We start from the raw sequence: 16098 nt of genomic DNA, 5'->3' as shown, positions 1-16098 counted from the left end.
CTCTACAATGTAAAGCGAAACCAGTGTGGCGTCTATAAATCGCACTATTGAAAAATTGTAATCGAGTGTACTTCAAATATTATAATCATTCGTATTTTTGTTGCACTTAAAATTCCGTAAATTTTGTTAGGACAAGATATTTTATCACAAAAATAGCTTAAAATTTTTGAACTTCAACACTAGCCCATTTATTGCCCCGAAGCAGTGGTAGGGTTAAGAGATACTGGGACGTAGGAAAGCGTTCTTAAAATCAAATTTGTGCCGTGACGGGTATGTGCTCTGGAGGACATATTATTGTCGCTTGCCTCTCTAACTGACGTAACTGACATTTTGCAAAATTTTCAGGCGATTAGACAGATCGATTCGTCTTGCGAAATTGATTAAGATGGTGTAGATAACTCAGTTTCGAAAACTATTATACTGGGTATATTATACAGGGTGGAAACGATAAGTGAACTCATACGATTATTCCTAAACTAGACAAGATATCGACAATCTGGTTTCTGATCCTGAAAGTGTTTCACGAGCTCTGTATCAATGAAAGGTTACAGATTAAACTGGATCTATCGGAAAATTCAATGTTTCTAGCTTCCATAATAATATAAAGTTAAGAAATAATCTAGTGAGATCACGTCTTATCGTTTCCACCCTGTATACTAAACCCGCTTTCCGCTCCGCGTCTGGCTCCGCGTTTACTTAAGTTTATCTCGGACAAGATAGATTGGGGAGAAATGGATAAATCAAGTTTTTGTTCGTCCGATGGCGACGGGAGATGAGCGATAGGCCAGTGTTTGGTTTAATTAGTTGCGGAAAAAACGATCGAATTGATGGCTACTGGCTCTAATTAGGTCGACGTGTGCGAATTGATTGACTAATGATAGTGTTGCATTGTTCAGATTTTTTTTGTTTGTAAGTAATTGCGTTCTAGAAATGCTCAATAATAAAATGTACGTACTCATATAATATAAATCTAGCTATCATGCATGACTGAAAAAAAATTGTGCCAGGTAGCGCCTGGAATACCGTAAATATCACATCGTTATTGTTTATTAAAAGTTGCTTGAAAACCAAAACTGAGAGTACCTATTCCATCCAATTTATGTTTTAGGGCTGATTTTTAAATCGCATTTTTAACTGAAGATTAAAAATCAAAATAAGAATAAAAATATTGACATAAATTTCCCATACTGAAAACGTTAAAGTGTTCAACTTTTATTACCTACTAGAAAAATTCAGCTCTTATAAAACAAAACACTTATTAGTTCGTCTCAATATCTTTTATAAATGAAATCTTTTTACAAAACTTACTTTCAAACAAGAAAATATTACCGTTCTGTAAATTCTTCCTCATTATACCATTATTTAATAAGCTACGAAGATGACATAAAAATTAATTATAATCCATTGAGATTTCTTTATGCTTTTTCTTGTACAACTGACTTAAAGAAAACCTAGGACTTTCTTAAGTAAAAGAGATCCAAAGCAAAAAGAATCTGTAAAGAGAGGATTAATTTTTCTACTCTTTGAATACCTTGATGTTTTAAAACAAAAAATGAACTAGTATTCTTCCTTTTATAAAGAAACGAAAAGAAATATCAAAACAGAATACACATTGGATAATACGAGTAAAATGCTTAATAAAGTATTTTACTAGCAAAAATATTGGTTTACTTAAATACATTACAATATTATTGAAAAGGTTCATCAGTGTGCCTACCATGAGTTAACGTTAGGTGTGCTCGTTAGCGACTGCGTAAAAAATGACATTAAAATGTATGAACTATTGTGCAGCGCCCATAGCGGCTACTTTCAAGAAATGAAATCTTCATAGAGATTTTTGACGTACCTACTCGCTAGCGAGCACACATAACGTAAACTCATGGTAATCACACTGGATTCATAATGTTAATCATTAAAGGGGAATGAGAATGATTAGTAAAACTAAAGGATAAAGTTTACCCAAATTTCTCTCTTCGGTGTGTGGGTTGTAAGAAACCCTAGATAATTTAGTAACTAATTTAACCACCAAAGGCGCTGATATAGCCCAATCAGATCGATTCCAAAGCTGGAACTATGCTACTTTTCTCTCTTCGGTGTGTGGGTTGTAAGAAACCCTAGAGACTTTAGTAACTAATTTAACCACCAAAGGCTGACATAGCCCAATTAGATCGACAAACTTTATATCCTTCGAAACTTCCACGTGTACCTATCTATTCACTCGTCCAATTGTTCCAATTTGTGATCGCTTTGAGTAGCAAAGTCGTTACACTTTTGTGACGAAATCGCTCTTAATACAACTAAATAAGACCCCAAAGTATTTAGCTTGATGTGCCGTCGTCTGCTCACGATAATGTCATTATTTAATCATTGGGTGCGTTTGAGAACTTTCCTGCCCCAACGGCCATCGTCTCTACGAGCTATGTGCCCCGCCCACTGCCACTTGATTATAGCAATTCTGCGAGCTATGTTGGTTACTTTGGTTCTCCTGCGGATCTCCTCATTTCTGATTCGATCACGCAGGGAAACTCCGAGCATAGCCATAGAGTGGCGACCACGGGCTGGAAAACGTAGCGTGGGCAGGCCTCCTACTAGGTGGACCGACGATCTGGTAAAGGTCGCGGAAAGAGCCTGGATGCGGGCAGCGCAGGACCGTTCATTGTGGAAAACCTTGGGGGAGGCCTTTGTCCAGCAGTGGACGTCATTTGGCTGAAAAGAAAGAAGAAGAAAGGGTGCGTTTGGCGGAAAAAAGCGCTTGGAAGCGTTTGCTAGCGCTGAAAAACCGCAAAAAAGCGCTTGGACACGTTTGCTAACTTCAATAGTGACGTGTTTCATTCATTTTTAGCAGTGACAGCGCTTACCGCTTACCGGTCGCCATTTTGCTTACAAACACTTCTAAGCGCTTTTTTCCGCCAACGCTCCCATTATTTCGACTAGGTAGGATTAGCAGAGATGAACTCTGCTAGCTTTATTTTAATTAACGTGATATCCTTAATGATCCTTACGTTTTTAATATTTTTTTAACCCTCTATAATTATTAGTATCTAAATAGGAACAAGATGTCAGAGTGTTCAGCATTACTGTCGTCCACTGGTTTGAATTCGTCCACTAACCCTACCCTTTCTTGCAGCAGGCGTACGAGACGCAGTGTCTCGGTACCCGGTACTGGTGTTCGTTCATGGAGAGAGCTACGAGTGGAGCTCGGGGAATCCCTACGATGGGACTGTGCTGGCTTCTCATGCTGGGCTGGTGGTGGTCACTATCAACTACAGGCTGGGGATATTGGGTGAGTGTTCGTAGAGTAAGCTAGTGAAGTAATGGAGTGCCTATGATTAAACTTGTAAAACATGCTAGGTAGATAAATGAATGAAAAAAAAAATAACGGAACGGAATAAATTGAATACCTTTATCCAAAGACATGAAAATGTATGGAGATAATTACATTGACTCTTAACAATATTATTAAATGAAATGATAAAGAATCAAGTTTGAAAAAAAAAATTACACTAATACACAAAAACTTGAGCTAAGAAACTTAATAGTCCCTTGTGGCAGATGAGATCTTGAAAGAAGACCTATAACTATAAAATGTATTGTGGCATGTAAGTGATCGAGCTGATTATAAAATCGATACTTATTTTTTTCCCTATAACTACCTATGGGGATGACGATAACCAATAATAGTGGAAATATTAAAGCAGAAAACGTGGGTAAGGTAAAGAGACAAAAAAATTAACTCTTAACGTGAACATTAATAATAACAACGAAGTGCAAATTTAAAATGCGACTGGAAAATACATTTTTGGGTAAACAAATAGAAGAAAAAGCATATTCGACCTAGATAGCCCGCGTGTCGTTAACCTCAAATTCGTTAATGTCTCCGATTTAAACTACTGCCCGAAAAGGTGTTTATTGTTTTATTCCAGCTCCCTAAATAAAAACAAAGTTGAGATTCCTCCAACGTCCCGTTTTGCCCAAAGGTGCCTGAGCAAAGTTGACGCATTGTTACCAAATTTTGACATGACATAAGCATACTTTGGGTACTAAGCACGAATTGTGTAACGTAAAGTATTTGTGTGGGACGCTGAGAAGTTTTCTTGTAAATTGTCACGAGTCTTATAATCGTGCGAGATACTGAGGAGATAGCTTCTATTATTATTAGTTTTCTAAGAAATAATAATATTATGTTATTTGATGAGGTTAGGCAAAGTTAAAATTATATCCCAGGAGACTCTTTAGTCGCGTAGGCGAGAAATGTTACGCCTGACTAACGACTAAAATTTGAAGAAATAGGACTTTGTTTTGTTTTCTAATCAATCAATCAATGACATACGAACAAAGAACATAAAAAAGCTTTCAAAAGCCTTTTTTCACCTTGTCGCAAAAACACAATATATTTTTATTTCAATACGATAGTTTGAGGTAAAATTTCTCAGAAAGAACAATAAGATACTTCTTCGTAATCCTTTATAGACTTAATGTCATTTGACGTAATAACATTAAAGCTCCAAACAAAGCTTTTCAATTCTGTCGATGCCTTGGATGTTTGAAACGAACGAATTTATAGGAAGGAAATAAACTGTTATTTAGTGAATCAATGTATGTTTTAGCTGAAGGCTCATTTTAACAAGGATCTTTAGTACCGATTTCAACGTTGGCCTGTAATTGACGACTCATTTTCAGACTTTAAGGTTATAAAATAAATTTAATCTTGAGACAATCATTAAATCGAAATCATACCTATCTAAGTAAACACTTCCAATTAGTACTATTTTGCAGGAAAGGCTTTACAAATTTTATGAGTTACTATTAACGCCAATAACACCAACTTAATTAAAAATGAAAATTCAATAAAGCCATATTAAGGCAGCTCTACCACATGCTCCTACACGCATATTGCGTTACTACGTTAGAGCTTAACCTTTAAGGTCAATAATATTGTGACCAACTTTGCGAATGCTAACGCTCCATTTTGTAGAGTTTAAGCTGCGTTTCCTGACATCAATGATACGATAAGTTTATTTATAGTGTTTTATTTACAGTTCATTCAAACGAATCGTTTGAAAAAACTTTAGAAAACGATACGTTCCAGCAGCAAATATAATCAAATAGTTCAAAACTAACTTAAAATTAAATGCCATTTGGGTATTGTTATAATATGTTGTATTAAATTAATTACCATTTGGGTATTGCATAGAAACTGTTTGCTTACATTTGTTTATGAATCCCAACTTCAACATTAGGTATCTGAGTGACGTTAATATAGTCTTAACAACGCTCTCAAATGATAAATTTAATTAAAAACTTCTCCACCAATTTAGCAGCCCTTAAAATTTCTCGAATTATTTCCAAGTACATAGTTGCTACACTTAAAGTTTGACAGTAATTTAGGAGCTTTTTCTCTTAACCGTATTAAAATGTTTCGTCAACCTCCCATTTTAGAGCTTTTTAGATATTTAACGCAAAATGCTTAATGTGTTTAAAATTCACGTGACATTCAAAAGATTGTACTAAAATTTTAACGCTGTGTCAACTTTAAATTGAGTGAGAGTAACAAAAACAACAATTAATTATTTAACATTACTTATTTCAGGTACTTTTGAGAGGAAAGATTTTAAAAATTCTTGTTCTATTCATTCTCAAAATGACTCGATCGAACCATCAAAAACCTGCAATGATACTATTTCTGAAAATCATTTTACAAAATAAACAAGCATCTACTAATCTTTCGTATTTTACTAAACAACATTGAAAAAGCTGAAGCCAATAAAATACAGCTGCGTCTGACCCTGTAGCTAATAGCATCTGGGTTTGTCGTCCCGCTCTATACTGTCTCAAACATTTTTATCCATCACACAGCTAACTCCCAAAACCCATAACGCCTTATCAAATACCCATAACGGCTATAAAAGTACTCTGCGGGCTATAGCAGGCCGTTGTCACAAGCGTTCGGTACCGACGGACTTCGCAAGTCGCAACTCTACTGAAATAAACTTGAATCGCCCAACTAAGTGGAGTATTATCCTTTGAGACAAACCTTTGTGGTATAAACGCGAGTCGGATTACAGCTTTTAGGGGTCTCACGAAAAACTATTGGCAACAGTTTCTACGAAATATCGTGTTATAGAGGCAAATGAACGGATCGAGCATTGGCTTTTTTATGCAGAACAGGGCAGGTGGTATTTGACCGCAATCGCAGCTGATGTTAAGTGATACTTTCGGGTTAAATAATTAAAAACGTTTTCAGCAGGAGCTTACTGTGCATATAAACAATTAAGCACTGACTATAAACATTGACTGGAGGCTTTATTATTACAATTTTTAAATTTGTAATTCATAAGTACCACTGTTTACCTGGAAATGTTGGATCACAAACTTACAGCTTAACGGTTTATAAAATTTTTCAGAATTCAGAGCAACTAATATTATGTATGTGTTTTAATTATATCTTTTGTGCAATTCAATAGACAACATGATTTCGACAAGTAAATAATTATGTAGGTGGTAGAGCAAAGAAAATGTTTATTAATTACCATCAGAAATATTGCAGAATATGTAGGTAGTACAGTCACGGAATGAAAAGGTTCGTCAGTTTTCAAATTGATTCCTTCAACGAATCGCGAGCACATATTACCTTTTGAAACTATGTTACAGAATAACCTCGAGTTAGAGAAAATAATCTTTAACTGTTCGTCAGTAAAGTTCAAAATTATTCAGATCAAAGTTGTTTGACGATTTATCTTGTCAAGAAGATTATTATGATTGATAAACTGAAACCTTGTTGGTTCAACCTGCCATTATTATTTCTATTAAATAAAAAAAACTATTGTCAATTGGTCAATGTCATCATTGCATTGCACTGATGGGATAGAAAAATAAACAAGCAAAACCTTTTTCTTTAGCAAACGTCATATTTATTTAAATGTTAGCAGCACTGTTTCTTGCACTGTTATGTTGGCAGACTTGGCAGGTTTGACTCTTACAGTACCTAGTGCAAGCGAAAACCGACACTAAGGTGACGAACCTTTTCATTCCGCGACTGTACATAAAATGGAGATGCTACGCTTTGTTAGTATTTTTTTCTCCTTTTTATATCTGATCGACTTGGGTCATAATCAGATATTTTGTCTTGCTTTTTGTTGTGTTCTATAGGAGGGATATTTCAGTAAATTCTCTCCCTCGGTCTTCACTCATTCACGTAGCAATCTAGTCCAGCCTTCCAATATTCAGTCCAAGCCACTAGCATTGTTAGATGAGTAAAATAGCGTGCACTTGAAGCAAACAGAGGTGCTAATTGAGCTATATTATTTCGCTAATATTGCTACCAATACCATGCCTTGTTTACGGTGTCCATTCAACAGGATACTTGCTTGGTGCCACAATTGGTGACTAATGAAGCCCCTGGCTATGTGGCCTGGGCCTCAGTTAGACACATATTGGTTCATTGGAGCGCGAGCGTGACACCTTACGATATGGGTGCGTAAAGGCAATTTGGTAGAGCCTGTCCATCTGGAAAACAGTGTGAAATTGATGAAACCAATGGTTTGATGTGTAATAACTACTAGACTTACATACATCCAAAATTATGTATTGAACTATTTTATTTCATTCAAGACACCAAATGAAGATCTAGCTAGGTTCAGATAGAGGTAGCTTCAGATTGACATTCTTTGCGTTAGAACTTCATAGCTTAGTAGACAAACATGCACCGGTTTTGTGGTATGAAATCCAAAAAAAATCTTTAATGCTCTACAATAGTATAGTAGTTAATACTTTTGGAAGAACGGTAACCTCCTACTACAGGTATTCTTATACTTAAAAGGATGGTTACCAAAATATTATGTTAATCAACTTTATTTATAAAATAAAACATTTTCATTTTCATACAAAAAGTTATAACATATCTAGCATTTTTATTGCATCAAGCTTTATCCAGCTTACTGTCAATGGTGTTTCCTTGCCAATTTTATGGACGGATCCCCAAACCTGTCCCGTTACTTGGCAGCAGTGTGGGAGTAATGTGGGCAAGTTTCAGCCAGTTGACCGGGGGAATTGTAATTTGGGCCCGGCGGGCCGTTCCAAACTGAAAGGTAGCAAATGTCCGGATATTGATTGTACGGTAATAGAATAACGTTATAGCGGTCATACAATGGCCTTATAACGGCAACAGTGAATGTCCGCAACTATTTGGGATCTTCCTTATGAGTTTTTTATAGTTATGTCTCATAATGTATTTGTAACTGGCCAAATCGTTACCGGTCAGTCGTTTGCGTAGAACCTTTGGAAATATCGTTGACCTAAGACATTTACACGAAAACAAAGTAAATATCGACGGCAAATATCGGTATTTGTCACCCTACACGATAAATAAAGGTGATTCGTATTATCTCAGCTACCTACCTTGTTTCTGACATTTATCACGTAACTAAATATTTACATTACCTGGTTTTCTATGTAGGGTGATTGCTATAGTAATTAGCCTATACATAGTATTTGGTATATTGGATTATTAATAAGTAAGAGACAAAAATATTTACTACATTGGACTGAGTATTGCCCAGAAAAAATATTTGTCTCTTTTCCTTCTTAATAACTTCCATTAGGCTTGTTTCTTTTTATTTTAGGCAAGTTGGTTAATAACTATGTATTGGCCAATTACTATAGCGATCACCCTAATTAACGCCCGCATTCAAAACATTACTATGAGGTCTCACAGTGCGCGTGGACGCACAAGGTTAAACACGAACCAATAAAATTCATAAAATTCATTTTTTTTTGCAAATAGGCTTTTAAAAAGCGCTTTTACACGTCCCAATATTAACCCTACCACTGCTTCGGGACAATAAATGGGCAATCACAGATCTCTATTCAACGCTGTGCGTTCGATTTGCTGTTTCACTTAAGCAAGCATCCTTTGTGAATACGGGCGTAAATGTCAAGTGCCGCGTGCTATGTCTTGTCTTGTCGAATGTTGAGAATGTACCTTATACGGATCATTGTGATAACAACAAATTTATTGACATTTAGTTAAATTAGATAGCTATTCGAATTCATATTTGAAGTTTGGTAACAGCGCGGTATTCAGTGTGCTTACCATGAGTTTACGTTAGGTGTGCTCGCTAGCGACTGCGTAAAATAATGATATTAAATGCCTGACATATTGTGCAGCGCCCCTAGCGGCTACTTTCAAGAAGTAAAATCTTCATAGATTTTTTTGACGTACTCACTAGCGAGCAAACCTAACGTAAACTCATGGTAAGCACACAGAAGTACATGTCGCTAAAATTAGTCTTTCGATACAAAAGTAGCAAAACTACATCGAAGTTCAAGGCACACACAAAATTGATTATTATGTCTGCGACAGTCTATAGATAGCGTTAGCGTCCCAATTAGTTGTGGCTGGGTAGATATGGGTAAAGTTATCATCCAAGTATCGGCATATAGTATTAATAAAGTTGTCAACTAGGTATCTGATTTGAAAAGTAGTTAATATGGTTAACTTCAGCGATGGTTAAAATATTGAATGTGAATCAGTAAATTACTGAAATTAGGTACCTACATTATTAACACTAGCAGGTCAACATGATTGATATCAAATATTGTAAATGTGCTGAAGAAGTATCTGCGATTTGTTGGATTCGATTCTTTTCTGCCAACCCGATTAGCAGAAAAAATAATAAATATTTAAATATCTTAGGCCGAGTTGCACCACCTAACTTTGACCGTAACTTTAACGATAACCGGTGTTTTTGTATGGAGTTTTACAGATTTTTGACGTTTGTAAAGTTAAAAAAGATGGTGCAACCCAGAACTTCAGTGCGTTTGGAGCTACGCACATCAGCCAATAAAAGTAGATAGGATGTGGATTGTTTATTTAACTATTCGTCCGAAGCCCATTAGTTACTGGTTGCAGGGCTAGACTAAAATAATTTCATCGATATTTAAGTTCATCTATATTTAACATACTGTCGAAGCATTCAGGCTTAAAATGGGTCGCGGATAGAGATGGGCAGATCCGATTGATTATCCGGTAAATCGAATGAAAAAATCAAACGTTGTCCCATTTCTTGCGACGACCAACCGATTGTTGATTTGATTGAAAACTATTATTCTACAGGTAAGTATGATGTATAAATGATTGATATTCTTCAAATTACCATAACTATGTGACAAAACAAACGTTGGGACATAAATATGATTATTATTATTTAGACTACGGTGTAGAGTTGGTTAATAGAGTTCAAAGCTTGGCTCTAAATAAACGTCTCACGGTTCGTGTTCGTTTTACATGAAAATATTTTTGTTGGGATTGTTCTCTTGCAAAAGTAATACCTACTCGAGTAGATACTGCCGGTAACTGTCAACGCATCACTATTCGTAAGATTTCGCCCCGGCGCAAATATTTGGCACGGTATACGAGTTGTGACGCCATTGACTTTGTCAACAGCATTATCTGTTTTCGAATCTGGGTCATGTGTGCTGTTTTTTATTCTGAATCTCTTAAGGTCGATGGAAGATATGGTTTTCAGTGCGAAAAACTCTCTAATGCACACTATGCAATGCAAGAATGATAATTAAATATCAGAGATATTTGAGTACAAAAAGTTAACTAAATAACTCAATAATAAATTAGTACATTTTCTAGTCAACCACTAACTAGGTCCAAATAGAAAATTTGAACAAACGATTCTATAAACACATACATTATACGTATTAGAATTAACACACTAATAAGTATTATAAAGGCGAAAGTTTGTGAGTGTGTATGTTTGTTACTTCTTCACGACTAAACGGCTGGAGCGATTTTAATAAAATTTGGTGTGGAGTTAGCTGACATCCTGGATTAAAACATAGGTTACGTTTTAACGCGGGGCACAGCTAGTGTAAAATAAATGTCAAAAGTTAAGGGAGATCATGACTTCGGGAAGTTACACACACAGCTTATCGATATCGTTAACATTGCAAGTTTTGTTTTATCTACACATGGACACATTTGTTTAAATGTAACAATTGTTACTCAATTCACTGCGGATAGTTGAGAAGTGCCCTACAACTACTTGGTTTTATTACTGCTCTTTTATAAACCTCTTTCGAACTAGCCTATAATCAGCAACCCAAGTTGCGGTCGTAAAAACGTTAACAAACATCCTTAAGTGTGTTTCTAGCAAAAACTGTAATTATAGTAATAAAATGTACATGCACAGTATAGTCATAATACAGTATACTCATTATATAATGAATGAAATGAAAAAAATAAAGCGTATCCTACACTCGCACGTCTGCAGAGCAACGTGCGAACTTCATTTATTTATGTTATCTTTCATGCCATAATGCCTTAGGGCATTCTCTGCCTGGTTAATCTTTGGGCTAAATAGAAAAACTGTGTATTAACTTTTTATATCATTTTAACTTGTAGAAGTAATTTCTTTGTAAAACTTCTTAGATACCTTTATATTTTCTTTCTGAAACTTATTTCCCATGTGGCAAATGTATAAAAAACAAATGAAACTACAATGTGTCAAAGGTATTTATATTATTATGTAGGTATAATGAGCAATTGTTGTGCTTAGTAGTGCTCTCCTTGTCTGGGTGTCCACGGAAGACCAGCGTCGTGGCATTATCTACCGAGATGCTACGACACCATGCTGAGTGGATACCTTTTCAGTATCATTGTAATTACCTACTCATCAAATAATTTTAAGTATTGTTTTAAGTGTATTGTCGATGATACTGAATAAATTTTTTTTCTTTCTTTCTTTCATTCAACATTCCTCCTACGAAAGTTTTGCCTTTTCTATTGATTTTGTTTATCAATTCCCTTCTCTATCTATTCTCCATTAGACTTCCAACCCCAAACAATTCCGCTGGTTCACTTCGTCTGTTTCTGCTAATCGCAGGATTACAATGCGCATCGAGATCATTAATGACTGAAGCGATTTATCTTCATTTAATCTGGCCAACTTTGGCAGGGAAACACGCGAATATGGTGGTTCGATTACAATAGCACACATTAACCAAACATAAATTAAACAAATGGAATTATAATAAATCAACAGCAAGTTTAAATAAGCATTAAAACGCAAAGCTATGAAAACAATGACAATTATAAGCCTTATACGATTTAAGTAACTTGAATAATACAAAATCTTATCACAAAAAAAATAATGTGTAAGCTTTGTGAATGATTGACACTACACAAAACTAAAAGGGAAAGAAACTATAGCGTACAGGCATAGCAATAGGCATGTTTGACTCAAGTACTTTTACAAATATAAAAGCCTTTATTAAGCTGCGTACTACTGCGTATTCAGACCGAAGCTCAAAAAAGGATTAAATTTCAAGCATAGTTAGTTTTAATTATTAGTTTTGACTGAAATAGAATTGGGTAGACCTTCAAACCTCAATGCAGTTGAAGCAAAGATAAAACTTGTAACTAGCTAATTTGATAATCTTTTTTATGTCCACATTTTTGATTTACTGGCATTTAATAAAAATACGGTAGGTATTTGGTAGCATTCTAACCTTTACTAGTGCTATTGATAATTTAAGGGAAACCTGTCGTTAGCCATATTGAGTGCCAAATTAATGTATGTTAAAATTGTATAAATACGCTGTTGTGTTTCTCAATAAAATAAAATAAGGTTCATTGTAAACAAAGCGAGTCTACTCCAATTTACGTCAGCTATAGTGAAACCATCTCCAAGTTTACGGATAATTCCGATAGTTTATTATCGGCGAGCATGCAAGAGAGTGATTACGAATATTGCCCAAATGTTCGGCTGGAACTTAAATTACTAGCCTAATGTTACGATAAACTTGTAGCTTAAGAAAAATGGCTGAAGATAGCAACAATACAAAGTTTTTTCTGTAGGTAATAATTTTGAATTGGTGATTTGATCTATTATAGTGTGTTCAGACGAACATTGATCTCTGATCAGCAACAAATTTGGCCTACATCATAGTGCAATCTTTGCACATTACACGGGCGTACACTATTATAGATTTAAGTAATGTACTTGTATGTGTGTGTAAATAGCGTTAGTATAAATATTGTAAGATTGTTAATAAATCCTCTTTGACCGTTTGGACTTGGACTACATCATTTCAACCACGTATCGTTCCACCTGGTAACTATATTCCTCTCACTGTGGCCAAGACACCCTTAGCCATCAGATCCTGATCAGTCTTGTGAGTCTGCTTGACTGGCAGTGAGAAAACCCACTCCTCACCTTATTCCTCACCACATTCCGTCTGTTACCTTAGGTCTCACGGTGCAGACATCCCTCACTTATCTATATATTTATTTATCTTACATTTATGCTGTAGGTTAGGGAACTAGGGAATTAGGATACCTAGGGACATAGTTCTATCCTATAGTATAATTGTTCATGTGTAGCTAGCCGGTGCCTTTACAAGAGACCACACTTCCACGCACTTAAATACATTATTTTCACACTCTACATTAACATTAGTCGGCAGCTGCACATAGTGCAATCTAAAACACAATAGACGCAACTGAAATGTGATGAGACGGAAAACAAAATAAATTGATTGGAAAAAGCATTAAAGACTTACCTGATGAAACAAATCAGGTGACTCGCCAACTGAAACAAAATGAAAAATACATACATTTTCAAATATAATACACGTATCTACTAATTGTGAATCACCATGCTCCTTTAATGAAAACCAAACATTAGTGAGAAAATTCCAAAGCAAATTCACACATTGGATAGAGCTTTAGTAGATAAATAGGGAAAAGCTTTGAAACTAAAGACGTGGTATAAGTCGGCCCACTAGGAGGAACAACGACCTCAAACGTTGCTCAGCTTTGACAGGGCTGTAGCGATATCGATAGTTTTCAATTTACAGTAAGTTAGAAAGTCTCTGATTTGTGATTGGATTTGGAAAGGTTCAACTCAAAATGAAAGACAAATAAATAAAACATTTTGCATCGGTTTCTCGTTTACTTTTCATAAAGCAGTCAAAACTTTTTCAAATAAACGTAATATGCAAATAGCGTTACCAACTAAATACCATTAAAGGTATTTTAATTAAATGGCTTAAATTCTACGGTTTTCATAAAATATATTTTTTTATATAATTATATAATTTAATAAAATAAGTAATCATATAAAACCAGTCTCAAATGAATAACCGAGCGTGCAATAAAATATAGTACAATGCTTTATTACAGCAAAATTACAATGGCATTGATCCCTCTCCGGCCCGCGCCGTCCACTGGGACTCATAGGATTCCACAATAATTAATTGCTTTCAGATAAGAGCACGTTATAATTATGTGGATGCTATCAAAGATCGCAATAATGCGATGCCTTTATGAAATGGTTTTAAAATTACAATGTAATTACCAAATCGAGGCTAATGAATGAATGAAATAATGTATTTCCATTATACGTAAAGTGTTGTTATATTTTTAAAACAAAATCTTTTTAGAAAAACTTTATTTAATCTTAGAGTGTTTGTTTTGTTTCACAAAAGGCCTAATAATACGTATAAATACTAATTCAGATTGGAAAAAAACTTGTATTATTTGACTCAAATATAAAACGTTTATAATATTGAACATCGATAAATCAAATCTAAAACAAGTTACATCACTACGTTTAGTCGAAGCACTCAGCTAAGCCTCGTCTATTGTCAAAGACCTAATTTTAAAATAGCTTCACGCTAATGATGGTAATATACAGTATGATGTTTTATCTACTATTACAGTTGAAAACTAAAGCCACTGACACACAGTCGGCATGAGAGGGGCACGAAACGACAAGCGGCATTCGTTTTTAACCGATTTCAATAAAAAGGAGGAAGTTCTCAATTCGACGGTATGTTTAAAATTGGAGCGACGATAGCCAAACGGTGATGATGTCAGACTTCCCGACTCGTGATCCAAGGAACGTGAGTTCGATCCCCGCCGTGCCTCGACCATTGTCGTGAACCCACTAAAAACACAGGCACATTTAGCTTACCACGAGGGGTTAAGTTTCAGGTGAGATACAGGCCAAGAGCTTCCTCGTTGTGTATAAAAAAAAAACTAGTAATTTTACCGCTCGTCATTACAATATGTCTTATTACCTGCTAGAGCGTAGTGTAATATAAGCTTAACACAAATGAAAATAATAATCAATTTGGGCCATCGTCCGCCATTACAGTTCAAAAACATTCAACCATAAACAAAATTGAGTTTCGCGAATGTTTGTAGATGATTTGATTACCGAGAAGGGATGTATATTGTATACCTTTTTGGGCCGTAGCTTTACGACCGACGAAGGTTTACGGTTATGGCGTAGTTCTTATCAATCTCGGTGCCATGTCAAAGTTTGTGTACAACTTAATTTGGGATTGGGTGAAATATTGCGTGTAAAATGAAACTACGAATCCGATTTCTACGCGTTCTGCTCATTATTACGAACATTTTTCACTTGTTTTAAGTTACAAAAGACTATTGTGACATTTTTACATACCTTATTTGATTACCTACTTCTTTTCTGGTCATGAAAAAGAGATTCATGAAATTACTAAAATAAAAATAAAATAAATTACACTAAATTGATGTAGGGTTGTACCTTAGAGCAGGACACATGCTGAGCGGTTGCCAATTCGGTTCACAATAATTTTGTACTTTCAAACTGTTTCATTTAATGTTATGAACCGAGTAAACACTTTTCTTTCTTTCCATCATTATAGCTTGTGTAGGATTACGCACGCACTATTAATCCCCGTCTCCACACTCCAACATACGCCCGTATTCACAAACATTAATACGAGGTCTCACAGTGCGCGTGGACGCACATGGTCACACACGAACCAATCACAGAGCTCTATTCAACGCTGCGCGTTGAATTTGCTGCTTCACTTGAGCAAGTATCGTTTGGGAATATGGGTGATAAGATTAATGTTACTGAAATCCTGAATATTAATTTGTAATCGACAAACGTGGTATTTATTTACACGTTTCTCTTTTATTTTCATATAAAAAGAAAACAAGGTAAAATCAAAGATTTAAAATACTTCTTCATAATACATCAGGTCAAAGTTGGCTCGCATGAAATACGTCACCAAGAGCACCACCTAGGGAAT

The 16098-nt window shown here is 35.3% G+C and overlaps 1 protein-coding gene across 5 annotated transcripts in view; it reads left to right on the top strand.

Annotated features, from left to right (window-relative positions):
• The window catches only part of Nlg3 (Neuroligin 3), an 80386-nt gene that overhangs the window by 29743 nt on the left and 34545 nt on the right, over window positions 1–16098 (top strand). For 4 of the 5 annotated variants that reach the window (XM_028301474.1, XM_028301473.1, XM_028301475.1 and 1 more), the window contains exon 3: window positions 3128–3283. In XM_028301474.1, coding sequence (XP_028157275.1) covers window positions 3128–3283 — 156 coding nt within the window. The remainder of the gene's footprint in view (window positions 1–3127; window positions 3284–16098) is intronic. The other variant, XM_028301477.1, reaches the window with a different exon arrangement.

The sequence above is a fragment of the Ostrinia furnacalis genome, unplaced genomic scaffold (genome assembly GCF_004193835.3).
Source record: "Ostrinia furnacalis isolate ACB-3 unplaced genomic scaffold, ASM419383v2 OfSCF0924, whole genome shotgun sequence".
Taxonomy (NCBI): Eukaryota; Metazoa; Arthropoda; class Insecta; order Lepidoptera; family Crambidae; genus Ostrinia; species Ostrinia furnacalis.
This window is presented reverse-complemented; position numbering and strand designations above follow the sequence as displayed.